Genomic DNA, 26,670 nt, shown 5'->3' with positions numbered 1-26,670 from the left:
GTTTTTTTTTGTGGGCAGCATACTCACCATCAGAATCAATGCTGTTCAGGGCGGTGGGAGGGATCACAGACACTTTGCACTGGCCCAGCGGACACTTACTGGACAATAACTCCTTACATGCAGTATGTATCTGAAACACACCAGAGGATGCGCACATCCACTTAAGCACCAGGATACACATTCCCAGACAGTAGAAACTGCTGCAGTGCTGTATAGTTCCAGTAACACGTGTTAACCAGCTGTACAGGTTATTACAGGAATACTGCTCTTACCATGGCTTTGCACCACAGGCAGCGCCAGTCCTGCAGTCTCAGCACACTGCCGCAGGTCTTGTCGCACACTGTACACTTGGCACTGACAGGCAGGTTCCCCTCGAGCCACTGATGGGGCATCGAGATCTGCACAAGGGAGAAGTGCAACAGTTTCACTGACAGCAGCTACTGCACTGGAGTCTCTTATTGCAATACTATGAACAGTGAGCAATTTGTGGTATGTACCAAAGTTTAAAATACATTTTCACAATAATAGTTGGTTGATCAGAGGATGTGACAGAAATACAATGGTTCTTGGTTGTACATCTCCCGACCTGTAAGGGCGCAAAGCAGCAAGAACAGAGTTCGCTGGACAGGGTGGCCTGACAGTTCTTTCGCAGGGTTCAAGGGAAGGGGGCGAGACTCCGTTTCAATAACGCATTGACCCGGAAGGGAAACAACGTGGCAGCCGCAGATCGGAGAGGTGGTTGCACTCGTTTACCAAGGGGTCATGCATGACAGCAGAAGAACGGAGAACGGAGAATTATAATCTGCTGCTTCGCACTGGTTTTGAGTTGAAACTGAGAAGGACTGTGAGAGACCCTGTAACCAGTGAAACAGTATCGCGCATGCTTTTTGTTTGTTTTTTTGTGTGTAATCGTCTTGTTTTGTAAATCCCTAGACGGCTAACATGAATCCGGAGCTGTCGCCAAGGACCAGCACTAAGCCGAAACAGCACTGCACTACTGTCAAAAAAATAAACTGTAATCATCCATCACGAGCGCTTCTGCACGCACCCAGGACTGGTGACCGTGTCTGTATTATTGTGGGATGGATACGTGCTGTTTATTGTTTGGGTCTGCAAGCCTGTTATTGTATACCCTGTGCAGCACACGTTGTGGGGGATTATTGTTACTGGTCACCAGACCTGGATGCAAAATAAAAAGCACTTTCCAAACCGGATTATAAGGCTCTGTTTGTTTCATTACCGCACTGCATCACTCCTGCACCTGTTTCCACTCAGCCACTTTGCCACTGTGGCAAACAGAGCTTCCTTTCTATTTCCCAATTCAGTAATTCACAAATTTGTTTAATTCACGGTTAGGTCATGACTACAATAAAATTGTAGATCCTTACCATTTTGCATTAACCTATTTTTCACAGATTAATATTTTGGGAGCTTGGATTTTACCGATTTCAGTTTTTTGTTCACTTGATATTTTGTAGGTTTATAAGTCTGGGTTCACCCTGCTCAGGGTTCTGCCTCATTAATGATGAGCACATGCTACATTAACACAAAAAACAAACAGTAAGTGTCGCTTTTCATATAATATTTTATCACCCAATACAGCTACTAGTGACCATGTATACTTATCTTTAAACAACAGATTTAATCTCGATTTAAATGTTTCTCCAGTTTTATTTTCCGAACGTATTCAAAGTTAACTGAAGACATGTAACTAACATTAACTCCACTGGCCTCTATTTCACAATGTTTAGAAATGCAACTCTGCAAAACAACCAGGGAGTTCTGTATTTTGAAACATTTGGACAATTACAAATATCAGATATCACACAATTGGGAAATTAGTGTTGGGTTCACTTTGCCAGCTGCTTCAATACACAGTGCAGTGGTCGATTTGCTGGATAGTTGCTAAACTGAAAACTACATTTCAGCTCCACTCACAGAAATGCTTAAATATTCTGGGAAACAAAACTCACAACAGCAAAGCAAGAAGGAACTTTAGAGAATGTTACTTTACATTTGTCATCAACTATAATTCAGGTGCACTCCATGTTACCGTATTTAGATTTTGTTATTAAATATAATTCAGGTGTGTGCCATGTAATTTTTATTTTGTTATTAACTAAATTAGGGCTTGAACTTTTCAGGTTTTAATTGATAAAGGAAAAAACACCCATGCACAACTATTTAGACTTTTTTAAACCAATAAACATGGGTTATGGCAAGACAAAATAATGTCAATCATTCACTTTCAGAAGGCGGGCAGTGTGCAAAGACATTGTAACTGACTAATCATCAATTTTGTGCACTACGTAATATGCGCCATTTGTGTCAATACGTCATTTGCTTAGCAACGGGTTTAACGGCAACATGGCATTACGGTTTTATTCAGAGATGAACCAAAAAGTAAATACAAAAGCTGCTGTGCAGTTATGCTTCTACTAATACATGTTAACGTTGTTTTTGTACAACGACTGCCTTATTATTATTGCTACATAAATATCAAACCTTAATCTGAGTACCACAATGAATGTTTAATCTTCTGAAAAAATGTAAATAACTTATTGTATGCTGAGATGAATTACTACAGTATGCTACAGTAATATTATACGGTGGGCGATAGAAGCGCAGGCGGTAATAGGTGTAAAATTAAATCTGTTACTTCTCACAATTCTCTAATTCAAAATGCATCCAGAGTTCTGCATTGCCGGAATCCTACTGTGGACATCCTCACTTCAACACAGTAGGATAACGTGTGTATACGTATAAGTGAAACGTGCATTCAAGGTATTATAGAAACTGTTAATTGATGTGTTTGAGTAATGCTTATTTTGAATAACCAAAAATTACACATTTTGCCAAATAAAAAACGACCCCCCCACTGAACTAAAAAAAATAATTCAGGTGTGCTCCATGTAATTTTTCTTTTGTTAGTAACTATAATAATTCAGATGTGCTCCAGGATCAAGATAGAATCCCAGGATCTGGCCTCACCCCGTCCTCGTCCTCAATGATATCCTTCCCAATGGAGGCGAGGGTCGTCCACTTGCAGTTATTTGTAGCCCGAATCGCGCAGCGCTTGTGGGCTTTGAACTTGCAGACTGAGGAAACAGAGACAATACATGACAGTTCAGAATGGCAAATTAAATACTGTGCTGGTCTAATCATTCATTGACAATCGAAATGAATGAAAATGACCTTTAATCATTGTATTGGATTAACGCTAAACTTTAGCATACAATGCATTTCTTTGTGTACTGTAGCACCCTCAACATAGTCCCCAAGAGCAAATGGCTGCAAATAAAGCTAGTCATAAAACCTTGTTTTTAAACTGTGTTGACAGATTATAGTTCTTAACAACGGTCTATACTCATAGCAACGGTACATATTCACATTGCTGCCTCTCTGACCTGGACTGACGTGCTCACCTTCCACATCACAAAGGAAAAACAGGGTGGAAGCAGGTTTACCTCAGCTTTCTGAAGAAAAGGATGCTGAAAACACAAACATTTTAACAAAAACATCTATTTCCATCTTTCAGCAATATCGCCACGCCAAAAACAGACTTGGAGAAGTCGTGGAGAAATACAAGCCGAGACCTGAACCACAGCACACACAATTAAAGAACAGGATCCAATCCAAATGAAACTCATATATTTGGAGGTAATAATTAGTGCTGGAACAAATACAAGAATATCTGACCAAACATTGATTGAAATGTAATCTTACCTTCACAGGACAGGCCATGTGAGGTGACACCAGACAGTGCTTCTCTGCACACGTTGCAGTAGGTGGGGCGTGCGTGTGAACAAGCATACCAGTTGTGCATCCCTGAGAAATGGTCCATGCTGTACTGGGTGGACTGGAACACAGAGATACATACAAAGATTGAAGCGATTGTAGCGAACAAAACAATTCCACAATTCTTACCTGTTTTGTAATAACAAAATGCATTTTATACCATTCTATATTTAAAAGTAATGGAGGCTAACAAAATAATATGATAAATCAATTTCTATTAGATACATCTTGTTAAGACTTCAAGGCACTGGCATTACGGCAACCGTATCCCTGCCCTTTCAAAAGTTATACTACTGTATACATCCAAAACTGCCACAATTTGAAGAGGACCAACCAGAAAACCTGGGAGTCTCACCTCAAAATGCTCCTGATTCTGGACGCTTTTCAGCGCTGCAATCCAATCCTCCATCTCCTTCCGGTTCTCTGCGCACAGAATCAGCTTCCGACAAGGGGTAATTATCTAGATTAGAAAAAGTAAATTAAATAACTAATTAAATAAAAATGGTAATGCCACTGCATCCTGAATTAGCTTTCTCTCAAAATCCCTCAATCCTCCCCAGAAACGAATATTTCTAAACTCAAGCTGAAAGGTCAGGACCCAAAAATATTATGCTATGACTTTCCCTGATAACAGAAGTAAAAATAAAAAGCAATATTCTACTCAATTCTTTCTGCATGTTACACAACACCCTACAAAGTTCACAAAACACACATTAAGGTCACGTGTTGCATGGATCGGAGCGTTATATTTTTTTTAAGCATATTGCCAACTCATCATAAATCAACAGGGGAGCATTTACCAGGAGAAAGAGAATTTCTCCGAGATCACGCTCCCTCATGCCACAATGCTGGTTTTCTGTTCCCACAATACACCACCCATTTCAATCAGAGCACGAGCACTGCTGCAGGACGGAGCATGATCGGCACACACGGCACTGTTTAGAACAAAAAAAAAAAAAAAAAAAAAAAAAACTCTCTCCTGGCGAACATTCCGGAGTAAAAAGTAAAAAATAAATAAATACATTTAAAAAAAAAGTAATTCCCTAGTTGATTTACCTGTGTGTGAATAAAAAATGTTGATTATGTTTAAAAATACAAAAGTACATGTACAGTATGTCCAATTGATAGATTAATACAGTCTAGAGCTGACTCTGAGAAACACTGGACTCCTTTTTACCTTCTAACCAGTCATTTCTAATCAGGGTGCAATTCACACCCTCAACACTAGGAGCGCCCTGCAGATTTTATAAAAACAAGCCATGTACTTGTTGTATAGTACACGCAACCTTTTAAAAGGGGGTCTTCAGTGAAAGGTATCTGTTATCTTACAACGATTTAATATGGAAAATGGGCACCGACGAGGGGACTGGAGATACAGTGGCTCTCAAAAGTATTCACCCCCCTTGGACTTGTCCACATTTTATTGTGTTACAACATGAAATCAAAATGGATTTAATTAGGGGTTTTTGCCACTGATCAACACAAAAAAAAGTCCAGAATGTCAAAGTGAAAAATAAAATCTACAAACTGTTCTAAATTAATTACAAATATAAAACAGAAAATAATTGATTGTATAAGTATTCACCCCCTTTGCTATGACACACCTAAATAAGCTCTGGTGCAACCAATTGTCTTTAGAATTCACATAATTAGTTGAATGGAGTCCACCTGTGTGCAATTAAGGTGTTTCACATGATTTCAGGTTATACACCTGTCTCTGGGAAGTCCCACAGTTGGTTAGTACATTTCCTAACAAAAACTATATCATGAAGACGAAGGAACATTCAAAGCAAACCTGGAATAAGGTTCTTCAAAAGCACCAATCAGGGGTAGGATACAAGAACATTTCCAAGGCACTGAATATCCCCCGGAGCACAGTAAAGTGCATTATTAAGAAATGGACAGAATATGGCACTGTGAAGCTATCTATAAAAGGCCGTCCTCAAAAACTGAGTATCCGGGCGAGAAGGGCACTAATCAGGGAGGCCACCAAGAGGCCTATGGCAACTCTAAAGAAGTTACAGTCTTCCATGGCTGAGTTGGGAAACACTGTGCATACAGCAACAATAGCCTGGGTGCTTCACAAAACTGGCCTTTATGGGAGAGTGGCAAAAAGAAAGCCATTGTTGAAAAAAAAACTCACATCAAATCTCAACTAGAGTTTGCCAGAAGGCATGTGGGAGACTCTGAGACCAAGTGGAAGAAGATTCTATGGTCTGATGAGACCAAAATAGAGCTTTTTGGCTTCAACACTAAGCTTGGCGCAAGCCTAACACCACACATCATCCTGAGAACACCATCCCTACCATGAAGCATGGTGGTGGCAGCATCATGCTATGGGGATGCTTCTCTGCGTCAGGGCCTGGAAAGCTTGTGAAGATAGAGGGCAAAATGGATGCAGCAAAGTACAGAGAAATCCTGGAGAAAAACCTGCTGAAATTTGCAAGAGACCTGGGACTTGATTCATCTTCCAGCAGGACAATGACCCCAATCATTCAGCCAATGCCACACTGGAGTGGCTTAAAAACAAAAAGATCAATGTCCTGGAGTGGCCCAGTCAAAGCCCGGACCTCAATCCAATTGAGAATATGTGGAAAGAGTTGAAAATTGCTGTTCACCAAAGGTCCCCATCCAACTTGATGGAGCTTGAGCAATTTTCCAAAGAAAAATGGGCAAAAATTGCAGTGTCCAGATGTGCAAAGCTGGTAGAGACTTATCCAAATAGACTCATGGCTGTAATTGCTGCCAAAGGTGCCAAATATTGACTCAAGGGGGTGAATACTTATGCAATCAATTATTTTCTGTTTTGTATTTGTAATTCATTTAGAACAATTTGTAGATTTCATTTTTCACTTTGACATTATGGACTTTGTGTTGATCAGTGGCAAAAACTCCTAATTAAATCAATTTTGATTCCATGTTGTAACTGCTTGAAATGTGGACAAGTCCAAGGGGGGTGAATACTTTTGAGAGCCAATGTAGGTGGTCACATACTGCTTTGATTCCAACCAATATATTTATACAATTGTAAAAAAAAACAAAAAAACAAAAAAAAAACTATCACTTTCAAAAATTTCCAAAAGAGCCCACTCTCTCAAATAGGGGAAAAAAAACCCCAAAAAACCACAACTGCAGGTAATTCATAAATCCATTAGATTAAAAGGCTCTCGTTCATCTAAATATAGAATCTAGCCTTTGAACACAAAGCCTAACCTTAAACCGAGAGAGAGAGGCAAGCGAAGGCAAATGAGTCACAAAAATAACTGAAGCCATCAGTTAATGTACAGAGGAAGAACCATGTTCAAGAACCAAGCTGAAAACTGGGTTACCCCAAACCCAGCCCAACAGTTAGAGTGTCTAGACTGCAGTGATGAAACAGGGTTAGTTTAGCCTGGTTGTTGTTGAAACACACTGCATTGTGGGTTAGTGGAGGACAGTATCCCAAGAGGATAATGTAACCACACTCGAACACGCTTCATGTCCAGATTATGGGCAAACTAACCCAATTTTATCTAAAAATCAAGTCAGATGCTACTTCCTGAGTATGCCTCAAATTTGTTTTTTGAACAGACAAATTGGATACAAACCATGTTGAGGACTTCAAAACTATTGTTGAACCCTTAACATGGTCTGAAAATGTGGATAGGTTCTAACTGCTAAAGAATATCCTTAAATCCCATCACAAGCGCATCCACAGTGTCCCTGTAGCCTGGGCTACATCCCTTACTGGGGTTAATACAGATGGCATTTCCTTAAATGACTCAAGATATCCATCGAGAGAGAGAGTTGGCAATATATATATATATATATATATATATATATATATATATATATATATATATATATATATATATATATATATATATATATAAAACACACTTGGTTTCAAGGACAATTCTTGTGGGAATGCATGGCAGATTTCTTTGGAATAGCTGCAGGACATCTTGTACAGACTTGATGACATCAGGAGATTCGCAGCTTGACACACAATGCCAAGATTCCATGGGAAAGACATTGCGAGTCACTCAGGGTCACATTCTCTAATCCACTAGATATCAAAACAACACCGCAGTTCTGCGACAATCCCACAGCAAAGCTGGGTGCATTCCTTCTCTACAGCGACAATTAACATTCACTCAGGTGTTCTGCACTGCCATCCCTGCAGTGATTGCAAGCCCAATATAACAAAGCCTGAATATCTAATCTGAACTCAAATAAAGCAAATAAATAATGTATAATCGCTAAAAATCTATGTTTAATACCACTTATTACATTTTCATAATTCACTCCATATTCTGTACTATTGTGAACAGACGTCAGAGTCACTAACTTCATGCAGATAGCTCTATTTTGAATGTACTTGTTTAACATGCAAAAAATCAGTATGTCAAAAGAGACTGCAACCATCAGAAAGGGCAATGTGACACCCACACACATTCCAACTCTGTGCCAAGCCCTGATGAAGCCCGCCTAGATCCCAATCCAACAGTGCTTTAAACTTTCAAATCTCAGATGGATGGAAGCCAAGGCACAGCGGCGAACGCATTTACGTCAGCATGACCACAACTTAAAACAACTTAAACCAGAGTGTGCTTGGACAAAACTCAAAAGTGGCATTTATTAGATGCAAATTCTGGGAACATTCATTCTGAAAATGAAGAGTAAAACCAGACAATATGTTGTGACTATAAATGGTTAAAACAAAAAAAAAACCCTACATTTTAATTACAACTTAGTGCCCACATTACCCCTCATAATGGTAACTACACTTATGGCTTACATTTCCCTCGTCGACACACAGAAAACTCTGTGCTAAAGTAATCAGTGTAGCCAGCCTTCCGTATACTTGGGGATCTTCATAAAAACTTTTGTCTAGAGGGTCTTAAAAGATATCAACAATACGACTTGGCAACCCATTCCATACACTCATCGCTCTCTTCCTACCATCAGTCCCAAGTCTTAACTAGTTACTGTGCAAGTTCAGCTGTGTTCTCTGGTTCTGGTCTTCCCCTCACACTGTTCTAGGTTAAATTGATCCATTTCCCTCAACCTATCTTCATAATGCATTTCTTTAAGCCCCAGAATTAGTCTGGCTGCTGGACAGCATTGCATTATACAATCTCTCAAGTCATTACCTGCTGTACAATATAGGTTTAAACACGTTTTCCAAGCATACAGTCCTAGATGCTTGTTCGTAGAGTAACTACAGTACTCTTGGAAAGTTCATGGGATATCTGACAGCTACATCAAAAGCCCCTTTCACACTGGCATGCTCTACCCAGGTCAGGACTTAGTGTCATGCGCATCAGGTCACAAGAAACAAGAAAATCACAAGAAAGACAATATAAAGACAACGTACTGCATATTTCATGCACAGGGGTGACATCTGTACAGAGGAAACCCCTGTAATTCTATATTATTTAAAGGATACAAGAAGGATATTTAGAAAGTTGTTCTGAATAATAGAACAGTTTTGCATTTCTCTTACAAATAATGGAAATGACATATTTGTAAAACCTCTCACTCAAATGGGAAAGCTACCTAACACACCCTATTTAGATTGCAGATTTATGCATACACACCTTATACCACAAGTACAAGATTTACCACTCAAACTTAAATGGGACAGGTTTTGTTAAATTATCCAGGAAACCACCATGCAAATCTTGGTCTATAAAATAGCACAGTGAAAATTAAGCAGGAAACAAAACAAGGTCCCATAAAAGTGCAGGTCAAAATCCAGATTTCCTGAATTATACTGAAGTAGATACACATGAAATGACCAAACAAATTGTTTTGTTTTTTTTTTTTAGGGGGGGTGGGGGGGGTCTTTTGCTTTTTATATGCTGTATGAAACTATTGTTTTCAGTTACTTTCCAAAATGCTTGGTCATTTTTTTCTGTCACAATATGTAGAATAACTCGACAGTACCTTCTTTCCTTTGCTGTCTGCCACAAACACATTCTTCTGGGGTTAGCGTGTGTTTTTTTCTAAATTTCGCCACAATTTGCAATACTGTTTTACTAACTGTAATAGAGCTTTAAAATCTGTGAACAAGTCTTCTAATTATAATCTCGTTTTAAATCTAGCGAGCAAAGTCTAGTTGCAAAGTTGTAGTTTGGGTGGGTTTCAAGGTATCAGATTAAATCAATGATAGATACAAGTCAGGAAGGAGGGAATTACCCAACTGCACTGGAAACGGTAGCTGGTTTTGGGTTTTTTGCAATAGGTTTTTGATTTTTTAAAACGGGAAAGGGGAGAAGTCAACATGAACTATTTCCAGTGTTTTTCTGGTGTTTACTGGCTATACGCCAATTTCAATTTTGTTTTTAATAGGTTTTAATGTTTCTGTGTGTATCTGTGATTACTGCTAGGTAGAATAAACAGAATAAAAAGAACACATTAGTGTGCAGTTAGGCCGATGTTACTTTTTAGTGTAATTGTGAATTATAAATTGCAGTTACTGCAGCATGTAACTGATTGTTATTGAACACAATAGCATTGCAACTGTAATTTCAGAAAACAATTCTGCTGCAATTATAATTATAATAGACCCCGGGTCTGGTACAGCCTAGTGTGGTGCAAATAATATTGTTCTAATAACAAGTTTTACTTAAACCACCTTCCTCTGTAAGAGTTTGAAAACAGACGGTCCGAAACCCCCTACACTTCTGCATACTGACTTTACCCAGAAATTACCCAGAAATAGCATTTTTTACAATCAGACATACTGTAATTATGCAGTGCTGCATGAGTTGATTTTGTATTTTTATTTAACTGTAGTAGATTCCAGACACCAGTGTTTTGTGTTACCAAAGATAGGCCTTGGCTTCAGCATGAGTGATCACTGGTACAGAAATCAATGGTGCTAACCACATTAGAGCAGAAAGAATGGTTTTGACTGTTGCCCACGCTCAGGTAAACAATTATAAAAAAACATAAATCACAACAGTAATGGTATAGGGAAAGGATTTGATAGGGTAAACCACCCCCTTAAATGTCCGAGTAGCAGCACTTTCATCCATTTCAATTTGTCATCAACTCTGTCAGTTTTTGGAATATCTACATTTCTAGGTGTTAACTAAAACAAATTCAAAATATTCCCATAGCTTTTCTGAACACTGGTGTTCTGTCTTTTGATATTATAATTACCACATTTCCAAAAGCTAAAATGTTTTTGTGAATGCACTGACTGTAGGGTTAGGTGTGTCGTGTACAGTGCTAGGGCTTCCATGGGACGAATATTTGTAAACGTGTACACCAACAGCTAAACTGTAAACTGTAGACTACAGTGTAAACTGTAGACTATTGATTAGTGCCACATTCACAAAGCAGCAGCCCAATTTAGGGCAAAACTCACCTAAAGAAAAAGACAAAACTGAAAAGTACACTGGATGAATGTAGTACATGATACCACAGAGTTTAGTTAAACTAGAGGTGTCCAAACTTTACCCCCAGGGGGCAACAGTTAGTTTCAGCGGGAACCAGGAAGTGCAAAATGAAGTGAAAAATCACCTTCCTAGCTACCTACCTACAAAACATACAACCGGTAGTATCTTTGGCCACTTTACCTCTGACTCTGGTTGCCCTTTTACAAACGCTTGGTCTCCAAAAGGCGTATGTGACGGTGCAGTGGGTGTGGTGGTGAAACAGACGTCACGGAGTCACTGGTACAGGTGCAAATACCCCAATACCAACAATGGTAGAGTGTGTGTTTTATTCACAGGAACACAGTCCAAAGCAACAAAAAAAATACAAATCGTAAGTCCTAATAGAGAAAGTCCCTCTCAACTCTTTTGTGCACTTTCGGGGTGGTGGAAAGCGCAGTTGCTCAGGTGCTGAATTGTCCAGTTGTGTGGGGTGTGTGGTGTCCAGGGTGAAAGTGCTGGCAATAGTGCAGCAGCTCCTTGTCATGACAACTCACTCTGTCCCCGGTCCTGATGATAAACAAACAAAAGCACGTAGCACACAAACAAAACACACGGCTCAGCAACAACGGTCCAGTGTTACCTCAGAGGCCCCGCACTTGCAATGATAGCTCTTATATACCAGGAGACTCCACCCCATGATCAACGAAACTCGGCAAACCTGCAAGTTGTCCAATGCAGCACAGCTGATCACAGTAATCTTGTCCCCTAATAGGGTCATTCCGACCTGCACTAAGATGGCCGACTTCCTTTTCCGCCCCTCTCTCCAAGCCGGCCCGTCTCAGTACAGGCGTGCAAGTGCCTCTGCTTAGCACCCTCTTGGGTCGGGAGGGAGATTTGCAGCTCAGATCCTCTCGCTCTCTGGTCACAGCGTATAACTGGGGGTCAAGAAGAGCTACTTCCTTGTAGTGACCCCTGGGCAACGTCTCTGACGGCAAAAAGCTCTTCAAATCGAACTTACCATGCAATGCTTAAGCAAAGCAATGTTGGGCTTGGTTAGTACTTGGATGGGAGACCACCTGGGAATACTGAGTGCTGTAGGCTGCATGTTAAGCTCATATGAATGAATGATAATTTATATATATATATATATATATATATATATATATATATATATATATATATATATATATATATATATATATATATATATATATATATATATATATATATATATACACACACACACACACACACACACACACACACATACATACACACACATATATATATATATATATATATATATATATATATATATATATATATATATATATATATTAGCAGCATATAATTGAAGTTTTATGGTACTGTATATTATGGCTTGATAATAATGAAATTATCAATAATCAGCTAACAATGATTACAAAATAACGATTATCCCCTCAGTAGTTTTCTTTTGGAAGCAGTGGTGCAGATCCTTTACAGCCGTACAGAACTGTCAGAAATGGCATTATTGCATATGAGGGAATACGTTTCTTTTTTCTCTGTATCTTGCATAGTGTCTGTAGGAACGTCAAGTTCTCTATGGCAAAGAAGCAAGAAATACAATTTCCACAGTCACAACGTCAGTTTCCCACCCAACTTCCTCATTGGGAAACTGAAGACAAAGAATCCTATGTTCCTGAAAGCGATAAAAATAGTCACACGCCTTTCCTTTCCCAGTGTATCTTTGCAGGCCGCTTAAAGGAACTGCGACCCCAGCTGCAGTTGACAAAGCTTCACATCATTGTCTTGACTGAGCCCTTGACAGACACTTCTCAGGAGCTCATCTGGAATCAGGAAATCTATAGCCCAACATTCCCAGATAAGCTAACCCAGTCTAAGAAAACTGGAATGAAAGGCTGTGCCAGGTAAACAGCTTTCAGTTTTAGAAGTAGGTACAAACAAGCTTGACTTAGGCTTTTGTAACCACCTTGTATCCAGTGGGAAACAGAATCATGATACTAATACAACACTGGTAAGAAACAACAAGAGTAAATGTACTAAAAAACAGACGTTGAAAAATAAAAATAAAACCAGTGAAGTTTTCAAGGACCCCTGTAATATATTTGTTATTTGTAACATGAAGGCCTTCCATATGACCTTACAAGAAATCATGACAGATTACATGGCATAAGCACTGAGACCAAGATGAGTGCATGTTTGGTGTCCCCGAATTGATAATCACATAGTACAGTTCATCATCTTTTAACCTCAATTTTCTGAAAGATTACGATCAAAACTGGCACTACACTGAATGCGTGTCGCAGCAATCAATCAGTCACATTTCAGGGTAGTCACCAAAACAATTCAGTGACTAAACAATATTCCTTTACTTTAATATAAGTTTAATATAAAAAGGTCAACATATTAAATATAGCTGCCACATCATAATGCAAACCGTGCTTGGAAAACGTAGCGTGTACCGTGTGCAACATGTGAATTCAATCTATTAGAAAAAGTGCAGAAAGAAATTACACTAAAAAATAAAAGACAAGTCAAAGCCATAGGTAAGCACCTGTGTTATAACATTGCTCAATACTGTGAAGAAAAAGAGCTTCTACTATTATCCCCTCCTTAAAAAAAAATGCAGGGTTTCTTTTCAACTCTTAAACCTCACATTTGACAAAACAGGTCATTGAAGACACGGATGAATTTTAGTTACAAGGTGATGTTAAAACTGGATTTGCTTGCATCCTGGCTTTGCCCATCCACTACTGTAAGTGAGGCTACTGAAGCACCAATCACATTAACTGTCTTTGGGACAGGGACTGGCATTCAAACAAACTGAAAACCAATATGCTCCAACAGCACCATCATAGAACCATGCAAAACAAGCCAGACACCACTGAAAGCAATGCAATATTTGAAGACATGCTTTCTAAATTGCGCTCCTAAGTAATTCAAGCCTTTATGAGCAAGATACTGATGTAACTATCATCTCCAGACTGTCATAGAAGCAGAGAAGGACACATTTGACCGGAGACATTTGATCGTCACTATGGCTAAAAAATAAATGAATACATACATAGCGACGAGAAAAAGTTTGTGAATTTCATATATTTTACACCTAAAATGTTATTAGATCTTAATCTAAGTCCTAATAATAGACCTGATTAAAAAAGACACAAAAACATGATACTTTTTCAACATTTATTTATCCACAAATGATTCAACATTGAATATCCATGTGTGAAAAAGTACATGAACCTTTAGATCCAGTAACTGGTGGCACCCCCTAGAGCAGCAATGACTTCAACTAAGCATTTTCTGTAACCGTTAGTCAGGCTTCAGGGTTTAGGTCCGGACTTTGGCTAGGCCATTCTGAAAACGTGGAACTTTTTCTTCTGCAGCCATTCTTTTGTAGATCTGCTTGTATGTTTGGGATCATCTAAGTGCTCTTTGGCGAACTTCAGATGGCAATGTTCTTTTTAGAAAAAAGTTTACTCCTGGCTATCCTTCCATGAACACCATTCTTGTTCAGTCTTTCTGATAGTTGAGTAATGAACACTCACATTAGCCAAGGTGAGGGTGGCCTGCAGATCCTCGGATGTTACTCTGGGTTTCTTTGTGAATTCCTTGATGTTTTTTAGGTTTGTTCTTGGAGTGATCTTGTAGGACTACCGCTCCTGAAGACCAAACTCAAAGTTTCTGATCTTTATATAGGGTGGGGCCTCCCAAACTCACCCCTGAAGATCTCCCTAATTCTTTAAACACCTGATTCCAATTATACCCTTAATTGAGCTGATAAAACCAGGGGTTCATTTACTTTTTTACATACCCTGAATCTTAATTACTCATTGTTTGTCTGATTCACATATCATTTTGTTTCAAAAGACATGGAGTTGGTTAATATAAACCCTATTGGATATTTAAAAAAAGATTGATTCAAGAAAGCTATCATGGTAAAAAACTATGGAATTTCCATAATTATCATTTTTTGTCAAAACTTTGTCTTGGCACTGTACATACATATAATTATCCTCTAAAAGTGATCAGAGTTCTAGCGTTGACTAATGCTAAAGAATTGTTGTTTTTTAATTTTTTTTTTTTTTTTTTTTTAACTGAATTTCCTTTACGGAATCTTTCCTGTCAGAATGACTGGGTAAATTGCACAGTTTAAAATTACGCTGCGTTGTTAAACAGATCCACTCAAGAGGATGGCCTTAAACTACTGGCACTCTGCAGTACTATAATACTAGTATTACTGCAACATCTTATAAGAAAGTACAGTAGAAATGCATAGACTCACTGGAAAGCAACTCTGTCTCATCCTAAAACATCTTGCACACTGATCAGTCTGCAGAGATTCTAGATTATTGACTTTGCATGATTCAGCTCTGGCTAGCCAATAACACACAGAAGAGTTTTGAGAATGTGTGTCAGTGTGCTCCACCCCTGAGTGCATTTTGTGTTGTGTGGCGTTTTAATGTTGGTGTATAGGTATTGGTGCACAGGATATTTAAATGGGTCTGTGTAGCACAAGTGATTTAAAATATAGTTGTATTTAGGCACGGGGATTGCAATCACTTCACATGCAAATGTAATAATATGTAATAGTATGTAAGCACGGGACTGCACAAATTAATTCACGTGCTGGGATTCAAGTGAATAATTAATTGGTAATTGACTCCCGACACAACAGTACATATAGATGCACGTTTTACTCACTCGGGGTTGTGTGTTTGTTTAGTAGAGAAAGGCAGAGAGAAGGAGAGTAAAAGTAAATAACAATTGCTATTTTGTCCTGGAAGGACCAGCACAATACTTGTTCGTTTTGACTCACCATTTTTGTCTGTCTGTTTATTTTGGCCTCAAGTGCCGTGTGCTGTTTTTGTTTAAAACCTTTTGTTTCATTCAATAAACACACTGAGCGCATCCATTGTGTCTCAGTTTCATCCGCCAGTACTGCCTGTCTGTGCACTCCTTTGTGGAATGACTTCACCCCTACAGCCAGCCTGTTCATAGAATGCCAAAACAGCTACCCACATATTGCACACATCAAAGCTACAAGTTTATTGTTAAATCATTGTAGCTGGAATACCATTACAATAAGTAGCATGGTTTGGTTTTGAGAGTGCCTTATTATTGCAAGATGAAAAGGGATGCGGAAACAAGAACAGTTTCTTTCTGGGTCATGTTTCAGACCTGGAAACCTGAACAGGGACTGCCACTGCACTAGGACAGGGCTTTAGCCCTGATCTCCTTTCACTAAGACTACCATTTAAGAAATATGTTACAAATGAATGAGAGGCTGCAATTTGGCAATTGGATCCCAGTGAACCAGCAGCAACCCATTCTATATACCCACCACTCACTGGATGAAATGGTATTACCATTGCCCTGCATCTCCATTCAAATTCCAAATGTGTCCTTTGCTATGTTTGATCAATACTTTCCCGAACTTTCTATTTTCTAGGTTTAATACTGCACGGAAACGGACGGCCTTAGTATGCCAGTAAAAACGTCAGCGCCCCAGATACTTTTAAGCTTGCGGAACTGGTCTCTACAGAGCTTGCAAGCGACTGGATTGTTTAAAGCCCAAGAGTTGACCTAATGTGGGTATGAGATCATTTTTGCCCATGTTGGTGTTTCTACTTGAGCAAACTGTATGCTAATTATTTGGCCTCACCAGTATTATTCCTGAATGCAACTATATGTTTTTGACCCCAATGGTAAAAAGGGATCGACCCCACTGGTAAAAAGTCAGAATGTAAGTCTTCTGTCTTGCAAACCAAATGTACAACAGCAATTGCAACATTATTCATTTGTTGTAGTTTAGCCTAGTGACATGGCAACATCAATGTCAACAACATGTCCTCCTTTCAAAAAGGAGGTGGGTTCTCAAAGACATCTGCAGCTGGCAAACTTTTTTTTTCACAAAGCAGACTTCAGTAAGAACAGGCAAAAGGGTTAAAACAAGTAAAAAAAAAAACAAAAAAAACACAAGGACAAGCCCTGCTAGTGCAAGCAGCCCAAGAGAAATCTCAGACATAAGAAAGAGAGCTGGCACTCCACCAAATAACACAACAATACTATCTCAACCCTGATCCATAGGGCAACTTTTTGAAATGCAACAAACTCCTTAAGATCTTTAAACTTCATAATAAAACAGTAATATTTCCACCACCCCCAACTATGAAATCCACCCTGTAGGGTTTTAACCAGCCAAATAACAGTTTGTTTAGTCAGAGATCCAAATGTCTAGATGATAACCAAAGCTGGCTGGTCACCAAAGGGAACCAGATTTCCTTCCTTTTGCTTCTGTCAAGCCAGAAGGGACCACCGTCACCACTCAATACATTTTAACATAAACGTTCTTCTTCTGAACAATCCTCTCCAGACATCTCACATGACTTTACCAAGAGAAACCATTACCTGGATTACCAAAGCAACATTCCACTCAGGTCCTGGAAGTCTGCTAATTAATCTGAAGAAACTCACTGGTGTAGATTTTCCATGAGTCACTGGCTAAAATATCCAAGGTCTTTCAAAATGAAATAAATTAATCCAAAATAATTCAGCCCAGAATGTAAATATCGGTCTTCACCAGTAGCCAGCCTTATGTTTGGCTGACTGACTGACTGACTACATGAGCTCTCATAGTCTAAACTACGCCTACAAATGAGTTAGGATTCTTGTACAGACCCCTCCTCCATCCGGTACTCTGACTCACACACACACACATATCCTGCTATCACACACAGAACAGGGGGGAGGAGGAGTTACAAGTAGAGGAGCAGATAATTGGTGGAGATTTACAGAACTCTGAGTAGCAGCACACAGATTGGTCTCATTAAATTCCGTAAGTCACATCCACTGATAACAGAAGGACACAGACAGATTTTAGTTAAGGTGGTCTGGGATCAGTCTGTTTAGTGATTAGGGATGGAGAGTAAAGAATGTCTTTATGCACACCACAGTTAACTATTTTCCCCAGCTTTGTGGATAAAGTAGATGCAGCAGCCTGTATGATCTGTATATCACACTTACATTTTTACATTGAGTATATCTAGGGAAGCACTAAAAGAAACAAAACAGTAGAAGTCTTATTCTTAAATTATTTTGGTAGCTTCCCTATATATCATATATATATATATATATATATATATATATATATATATATATATATATATATATATAATAGAAAGAGGCACTTTCTCAATTGTGATGAAACTTAGGACATTCTTTAGCACAAGTTATTGAGACTATAATATGTGGGGGAATATAAAGGCACCTGTTTGTAAACTTAAATATCTGCAAGTGCATACAGAGGATGTAGGTCAGTCACTCATTTTCATTATACTGATGGCTCTCAAGTTTGTATTCAGAGCGAGGACATACAGTAAGTAAGCTTCACATCTGTTTGATACTGGATTTTTCCATGCTGTAAATCGATATAGGCTTTAACTTTAAACCCATGTACCAAGTAATTCAATGTACCTGCCATTCTACACCACCTCCTAGTACTCAAGGTTAACCTCCAGGACACTGCCTCCTAGTCACTCTGCTGTAATTACTAGGCCACGCTGCCTCCCAGTCACTCTGCTGTAATCACTAGGCCACGCTGCCTCCCAGTCACTCTGCTGGAACCACTAGGCCACGTTGCCTCCCAGTCACTCTGCTGGAACCACTAGGCCACGTTGCCTCCCAGTCACTCTGCTGTAACCACTAGGCCACGTTGCCTCCCAGTCACTCTGCTGTAACCACTAGGCCATGCTGCCTCCCAGTCACTCTGCTGTAACCACTAGGCCATGTTGCCTCCCTGCAGCACACCAGTGGAACTTGGTTTCTGAATTAAACGCCTCCGTTTTCAAAGCACTTCAGAGGCCTCGAACCAGAAGTAACAGTTTCCAACCACAAGCATCCTCAGCAAGTACCTCTGCTTCCCCTACGTTACAGCATCAAGGGTTATTTATAGACAGATTCAGCTGTACTGACCTACTGGATGTACTGTTGATTCATTGCCAATTATAATACATCTCATGTTGAAAAAAAAAAATTAATAAATAAATGAATTAAAAAAAACGACATATTTATATATATATATATATATATATATATATATATATATATATATATATATATATATATATATATATATATATATATATATATATTTAATTAAATACTGTATCCTGATTGGTCAAAACAGGTTACATAGGGGTGTTGATATTACAGCATATCACCATGGGTCGGCACTTTTTTCAAAAACAGGCAAATCACTGGCAGATATCCATAGACAGGAATTTAAAAACAAAAACGGCAGACATATTGGAATTTATCGCAATAAACATGACCGGCGAGATTCATGTAAATGTTGAACTTTTGGGAAACCGAAGTGCACATGACATATCGAATGAATCTGAACCAGACAATGATTAATTAATAGCAGTGAAAAAAAGCAAAAGTATTCAAATAAATTCAAAACTCGCCATTCTGATCGCTCTGTTCCTTCTCTCTGAACTATGGCGTTTCCCTATCTCATTTTGAAAATAAATAGTTTAAATCTCTCTTAAACTTTCAGCTTTTCACAAAAGATTTGGGTCCCTCTTAAGAGACTTTGGGGTTAAAAGTTAAGTTTTGTTGCCGTTGCTCCTGCTTCTTCAGTCTGCCTGCCTGCTGCCACCGGACCCACCCCCTGTGCAGCTGTGTGCTCTAATACTTAACATTTATAAATTCATCTCGACAGTTCCTGCCATACCTTTTGAATTTCCAGGTACAAGGGTATCATGTCTTCTGCTGTGCCCTGCATTGTTTTAAATTGTTTCTTAACACTGGCCCAGTAATTCTCCACGTCACCAAGCTAAAAATTGCAAAGTCAGTTTGAGACGTAAACGGGTATTCCATGCAGATAACATCTTTCTCGCCACTGTGAAGCTATAGCACAAATCTGTTATGGATACCTCCTGTTACCACCCCAGATAACAAAGGATGAGAAAAAAAAAAATACACTCCCCTGACACTATTGCAGGTCTTACGAGGAAGGGTCTGTGTGATTTAAAGGCAGTCTTATTTGTGCTGCTTGATTTAAAGGACACTCATTTGTGCTGTGTCATGAATAAAATGGGCAGTAATATTTTACTTTAAAATGTAATGAATAAACCAAGAATTACAAGAAGTGAAACGAATAAAAACTGCACTTTCAATGGCAATGTTCAATTCAACATCTGAAATTATTTTTTTAATTAATGCATTTTTTTTTTTTTTTTTTTTTTTTTAATGTTTTAAAAGGGACTTTTTTCTAAGGTCAGGCAGAGGTGGAAGGATATTTAATAAAAATTACTTTGTTACTTAAAACATGTTTTTATGTTTTTTTTTTTTTTTTTTTTTTTTTTATTTGCAATGTTGGTTGATCCATTTTATAAGCACAATAAGGCACTTCAGGGTGTGGGATATACTCTAATATCCACACGCACCGGGAGGTTAAAGCCACCCGGCTTCACCTCGCGACTTATAACGCACCCCAGGTGTGTGGATATTAGAGTATATCCCACACCCTGTCGTGCCTTATTGCTTACACATACATATACACACACAGTGCCTATAGAAAGTGTACACCCCCTATCAAAATGTTCACCTTTTGCTGCCTTATAGCCTGGAATTAAAATGCATTAATTTTTTTTTTTTCATTTATCTACACATCCTACCCCACAACTTCCAAGTGAAAAAATATTCTAGAAGTTGTAGAAAAGTAATTAAAAATAAAAAACTAAAATAGCTTGGTTGGATAAGTGTCCACCCCCCTTGTAAAAGCAATACTAAATTAGCTCAGGTGTAACCAATCGCCTTCAAAATCACACACCAAGTTATGTGGCCTCCACCTGTGTTAAATGGTAGTGATTCACATGATTTCAGGGTAAATTCAGCAGTTTCTGTAGGTTCCCTCTGTTGGGTTGTGCATTTCAAAGCAAAGACTCAACCATGAGCACCAAGGTGCTTTCAAAAGAACTCCTGGACAAAGTTGTTGAAAGGCATAGATCAGGGGATGGGTATCAAGTAAGAAGTGGAAGGTGTATGGCACCACCAAGACCCTGCCTAGATCACCCCTCCAATCTGGATGACCGAGCATGAAGGAGACTGATCGGAGAGGCTACCAAGAGGTCAATGGCAACTTTGCAAGAGTTGCAGGCTTTTATGGCCAAGAATGGTCAAAGTGTGCATGTGACAACAATATCTCAAGCACTCCACAAATCTGGCCTGTATGGTAAGGTGGCAAGAAGGAAGCCATTACTCAAGAAAGCCCACCTTGAATCCAGCGTGAGATATGAAAAAAAAACACGCAGGAGATTGAGTAGCCAAGTGGCAAAATGTTTTGTGGTCTGATGAAACTAAAATGGAACTTTTTGGCCTAAATGCAAAGCGTTATATTTGGCGCAAACCCAGCACAGCGCATCACCCAAAGAACACCATCCCTACTGTGAATCATGGTTATGGCAGCATCATGTTATGGGGATGTTTCTCATCGGCAGGGACTGGGGCACTTGTCAGGATAGAAGGGATGAATGGAGCAAAGTACAAAGAAGTCCTTCAGGAAAACCTGCTGCCCTCTGCAAGAAAGCTGCAACTGGGACGGAAGTTCACCTTTCAGCATGACAACGACCCAAAGCACACAGCCAAAGCTACACTGGAGTAGCTAAGCAACAAAAAGGCAAATGTCCTTGAGTGGCCCAGTCAGAGCCCCAACCTAAATCCAATTCGAAAATTTGTGGCATGACTTGAAGGGTGCTGTCCATCAATGCTCCCCAAGGAACTTGACAGAGCTTGAACAGTTTTGTAAAGACTGGTCAAATATTGCCAAAGCTAGGTGTGCAAAGTTGGTAGAGACCTATCCCCAACAGACTCACAGCTGTAATTGCTGCCAAAGGTGCTTCCACCAAGTATTAACTCAGGGGGGGTGGAGGCTTATCCAATTACGATCTTTCATATAACATTTTTCCCTTAAGAGTGTGGAGTATGGTGTGTAGATAAGTGGGAAAAAAACCCTCATTTAAATGCATGAAACTCTGAGACACTGACACAACAAAATGTGAAAAAAGTTCAAGGGGGTGTAGACTTTCTATAGGCACTGTGCTAAACGCCTTGTAGTTTCCCCAATATACAATTTCTTGCAGATAATGCAGCAGACTATTCCTTTAGATGTACAAGTAAAATGTTCATGAATGTTGAATAAATCTTTTAAACTTTTTGTGTACATTTTTTAAAAACCTTTTCTCTCTCTCACATATATATATATATATATATATATATATATATATATATATATATATATATATATATGAGTGTACAAAACATTAGGAACACCTGCTCTTTTCATGAAATACACTGACAAGGTGAATCCAGGTGAAAGCTACGATCCCTTATTGATGTAACCTGTTAAATCCACTTCAATCAGTGTAGATGAAGGGGAGACAGGTTAAAGAAGGATTTTTAAGCCTCGACACAATTGAGACATGGATTGTGTATGTGTGCCATTCAGAGGGTAAACGGGCAAGACAAAAGATTTAAGTGCCTTTGAACGGGGTATGGTAGTAGGTGCCAGGTGTGCGTCAAGAACTGCAATGCTGCTGGGTTCTTCACGCTCAGCAGTTTCCCGTGTGTATCAAGCATGGTCCACCACCCAAAGGACATCCAGCCAACGGCAGGCCAGTGGTTGGAAATGGCTCATTGATGAAAGAAGCCAAAGGAGGCTGACACGAATTGTGCAGAGCAACAGACGGGCTACAGGTAGTCAACTGACAGTCCAGTACAACATTAGTGCCGAAAGACCCATAAAAGAATGCACAACTCGTCGTCCCTTGACACGAATGGGGTATGGCAGCCAACGACCTAACAGAGTTCCACTTCTTTCAGCAAAACACAAGAAACTGCGGTTGCAGGCTGGTGGTGGTGGTGTGATGGTGTGGGGTGTGTTTTCATGGCACACATTGGGCCCTTTGATAAAAGTGGAGCAACGTTTGAATGCCACAGGATATCTGATCATCATTGCCAATCAGGTGCATCCCTTCAAGGCAGCAGTGTATCCATCTGCTAATAGATTTTTTCAGCAGGATAATGCCCCATGCCCCATGCAACACACCCTTTTTTAAGATTCTTATTATGATTCTTATTATGCCTAGCTGCCAATCAGTTAAAAAAAAAAAAAAAAACACATTTTATTTCATTTTTTGAAGTAGACCAACTGTGTTGAAATCCAGATTCCAGGAACTCATTATTCCCATACTGTTGGATACATATCTAATACATTGCGTAATACAAGGGATGAATAATAGCCCATATAATACTACCACACATCCCAATACCGGGGCGTTCGTAGGTCCAACCTGCAAAGTTCACAACCCTATCATAAATTACACACACAAAATTTGTCCAAACATCTAACCAGGCACATGATGGAGCCTACAGTAAGCGAAATGATTGTGGAGACTCTCCAAAGGCTGCTTAACAGTGACGGAATGCAAATCGACAGCGTTTGCCAACTAGACTGGTTTGTGACCCAGCTGTCTTTCTAATCACCAAAGTTAGTCCCAACATGACAAAATTTACCTTCCAGAAATGTAACTTGGAGCTTAGATAATATTAAAGCATGTTGCTGAAATAGTGCCTCCGCGGTTAGAATATATTTAACAAAAACCAGATCAGAGATGGAGAATTTGTGGAAGATAACACTTTAAAAGCAAGTGGGTTTTTGAAGTAGAAAATAAAGTCCCCGATTTGAACAAAACAGCCGAATCACATGATGGCTTAGAGGTGGCTCGGGGTGGGGGGAGGGACAGAAAACGCCGAGTTCATTAGAACGCCACAACCGAAGAATGTGGGTCAGTCCGCTAATAGCAGTCTTTGTCAAAAAGGTCATCTCATTACATACTGCACAGAGACAAAACAAAGCAAGTTACTCTTCATCTAGGATGTGGGATTCATACATTATACATAGGGGTGTACTTAAACCATGGTAAATGTACATATTTTTTACTGGTAGGTTATGGAATAAAACTAGGATTTTGCAGACATTTTGCGGACCTGTTTAAAAACATTAGTAAACCTAAGCAGACAATATTTAAGATCACTATAAAAGCTTAAAAAGTGGTGCTTGCTTCCTTACTAAAACAGAGTGGTGTCATTTGTTAAAGGCAAGTACGCAGCACCCCCCAGCAGCTGCTGTTGACATTGTCTGGTGGTGGACTTGCCCATATGTTGAGACTGTTGCTATAATTTATTCCTACATTCACAAATCTTGATTTCCAGTACTGTTCTATAGTATGTGCATCTATATATTTATTGGTCCCTGTGACAGGATGGACATGTGCTGACATCAGGCCAGAATGCAGGAACCAAAACAAAGACACCAGTACTGCAGGGCAAAAAACGCACCGTGAGCCATTTATTTAAATAACACACAAATAAATAAAATATTTAAACAAACAAACAAACACTTGCTCACAAAGCACAAAAGAAAAGGATTAAACAAAAATAGTCACAAACACTAAACAGTAACAAAACCCAGGTTAGGCTGGTCAGTCGCCTTCACTGATCCTATACGTTTGTTTATTTTAAATTTCTCTCTCGCCTCTCGCTCTCTTGTTCCTCCCCCCACCCTGAACATGGAGAGCTGCAGGCTTTTTACACCATGGCCAAGGGGTTTAACTAGCTCATAATTATTCTATTACAACTCGGCCACAATCTGCACGAGTTTATTAATTGCGTGTGATTGCCGGCTAGTTTAACAACGCACTAACCAACAGCCACACATTGCCACAAGGTTTTTATTTTATTTTATTTTTTTTTATTTAAGCCTATAGGAGTCGTTTGGCTTGCACAAAACTGGCAAACCAAGAGCAAGAAAACAGAAGAGTCACCAGCTTTGAAAACCACGCTGTCAGAGGTCAGTGTTCTCATCTATTTTCAATAGAAAATAAACACATTTTTGTGTCAGCAGTATGCCAACATTAACAATTTGCCTAAGCCAACTGGAGGGGAAAAATAAACCTCGGTAACAAAAAAAAAATTCAGTTTCCAAAGAAAACAGCCAAACTCTTCTATGAAACTGTACCCTAAAATACAGCATTACTAAACTTGTCAGTTGTTTTGTACCATTTTGGTTCCACTTCTTTAGGAAAGTATTTTAAAAAAATACACTTAAGACATTCAACAAGATCCATTACTTTGTGCGAGCTGTAGGGTTGGACAATAATGACATTCTAAATTATCGATTGTCGGCTTAAAACGATCACAGGAATTATGATTCTGAAATGATTGTGGGAACAGAAAGACAGCATTTCCTGCAAGGAGGAGTGTGAACTGGGGGCACTGCCATCCTTACATTATATTTTTTTTCTCCTGTCGAACACTATATAATACTATATAAAATTCCCCAGTATGTTTGCCCCCACTTTTCAGGAAGGAAACTCCATTCTACTAATCCAGCACAGAAATTCTTAATTTTTTTAGGTCAGATTATCAAAGTGCCAAGCTACAGGGAGGAATTTGTTGTACTCTATCCAGTTCCAGCATGGGAACAGTGAAGTGGTAATTACATGCCCGAAATAGCCAGCTTTGTTTTGACACGTGTCATTTTTGGACATAAATTAGTCTTTTACTGTTATAAGGGCCATCGCAAACGTCTCAACTCTCCTGCCATCATAAATATTTTCTGTATCTCTGGTAACAATTATATAATATTTTCAGGAATAAAATCAGCAGCTTCATCCCCTCCCCTGGCGTACAAAGTTTAAAGACAGGCTAATTGTCTTGCTTTAGTAACTAAAGCTCTTTCAATAGAGGCTGATCACAGATTTAAGCGCAACAGACCACAAAAATGTGAGCTGCCAATTCCACTCTAAAAAAAAAAAAAAAAAAAGAAGAGTTCAGGGTGGGACGAGCTTGTTAAATGCAGAGGCTACCCACATCTCCTCTATAAACTCCAGTTAGGTCAGTAACATTTATTCATATCGGGTGGCACAACAGTGAATTCACTTTCAACCATTCCCTAACCCAGGGGTGGACAAAGTTGGTCCTTCCACATCTGGTCTTTGTTCCAACCATTTTAACCACTGCCTTAACCACTAGCTTTCCAAACCCTCAGCTCACACTGCCTTCTTTGAAGCATTAGGAAGCCACACATCTTCAATACTGCAAGAAATTCAGCCTTCACACTGAGAATATCTAGTGATAATGCAGTCCTGAGCCAGATGACAGTCTCTCTTGAATACTCCCCATCAGTGCTTTGCTTAAAGCCCTAGTCCTTGCTAAGTAAAAGCACATATTTACATTATTTAGATTAAAAGGCGTCTACAAACTCACAGTGAAGCTGTTGTTGATGTTTTTTGTGCTGGATTCAGCAACGCTGGCGTCTGTTAAGTCAACCTCATCAAAGATGACGGACTGAAAGTTAAAACACACATTAGTTAATATATCTACATAACATGAAAACTCTTGCAATGTCAGCAGTTTAAATGCAGGGTGC

General features: G+C 39.2%; 1 protein-coding gene across 4 annotated transcripts in view; it reads right to left on the bottom strand.

Annotated features, from left to right (window-relative positions):
• The window catches only part of LOC121323002 (diacylglycerol kinase delta-like), a 66,634-nt gene that overhangs the window by 29,839 nt on the left and 10,125 nt on the right, over nt 1–26,670 (bottom strand). For 2 of the 4 annotated variants that reach the window (XM_041263708.1, XM_041263711.1), the window contains exons 3-8: nt 26,508–26,588; nt 4,154–4,258; nt 3,727–3,859; nt 2,992–3,098; nt 273–398; nt 28–130 (exon numbers count right to left, since the gene is read on the bottom strand). In XM_041263708.1, coding sequence (XP_041119642.1) covers nt 28–130; nt 273–398; nt 2,992–3,098; nt 3,727–3,859; nt 4,154–4,258; nt 26,508–26,588 — 655 coding nt within the window. Of the gene's footprint in view, nt 1–27; nt 131–272; nt 399–2,991; nt 3,099–3,726; nt 3,860–4,153; nt 4,259–17,585; nt 17,849–26,507; nt 26,589–26,670 lie in introns of those variants that run through there. The other 2 variants (XM_041263709.1, XM_041263710.1) reach the window with 2 other exon arrangements.

The sequence above is a fragment of the Polyodon spathula genome, chromosome 11 (assembly GCF_017654505.1).
Source record: "Polyodon spathula isolate WHYD16114869_AA chromosome 11, ASM1765450v1, whole genome shotgun sequence".
Classification (NCBI taxonomy): Eukaryota; Metazoa; Chordata; class Actinopteri; order Acipenseriformes; family Polyodontidae; genus Polyodon; species Polyodon spathula.
Note: the sequence above shows the minus strand (reverse complement) of the source record. Positions and strands in the feature narration are given on the sequence as shown.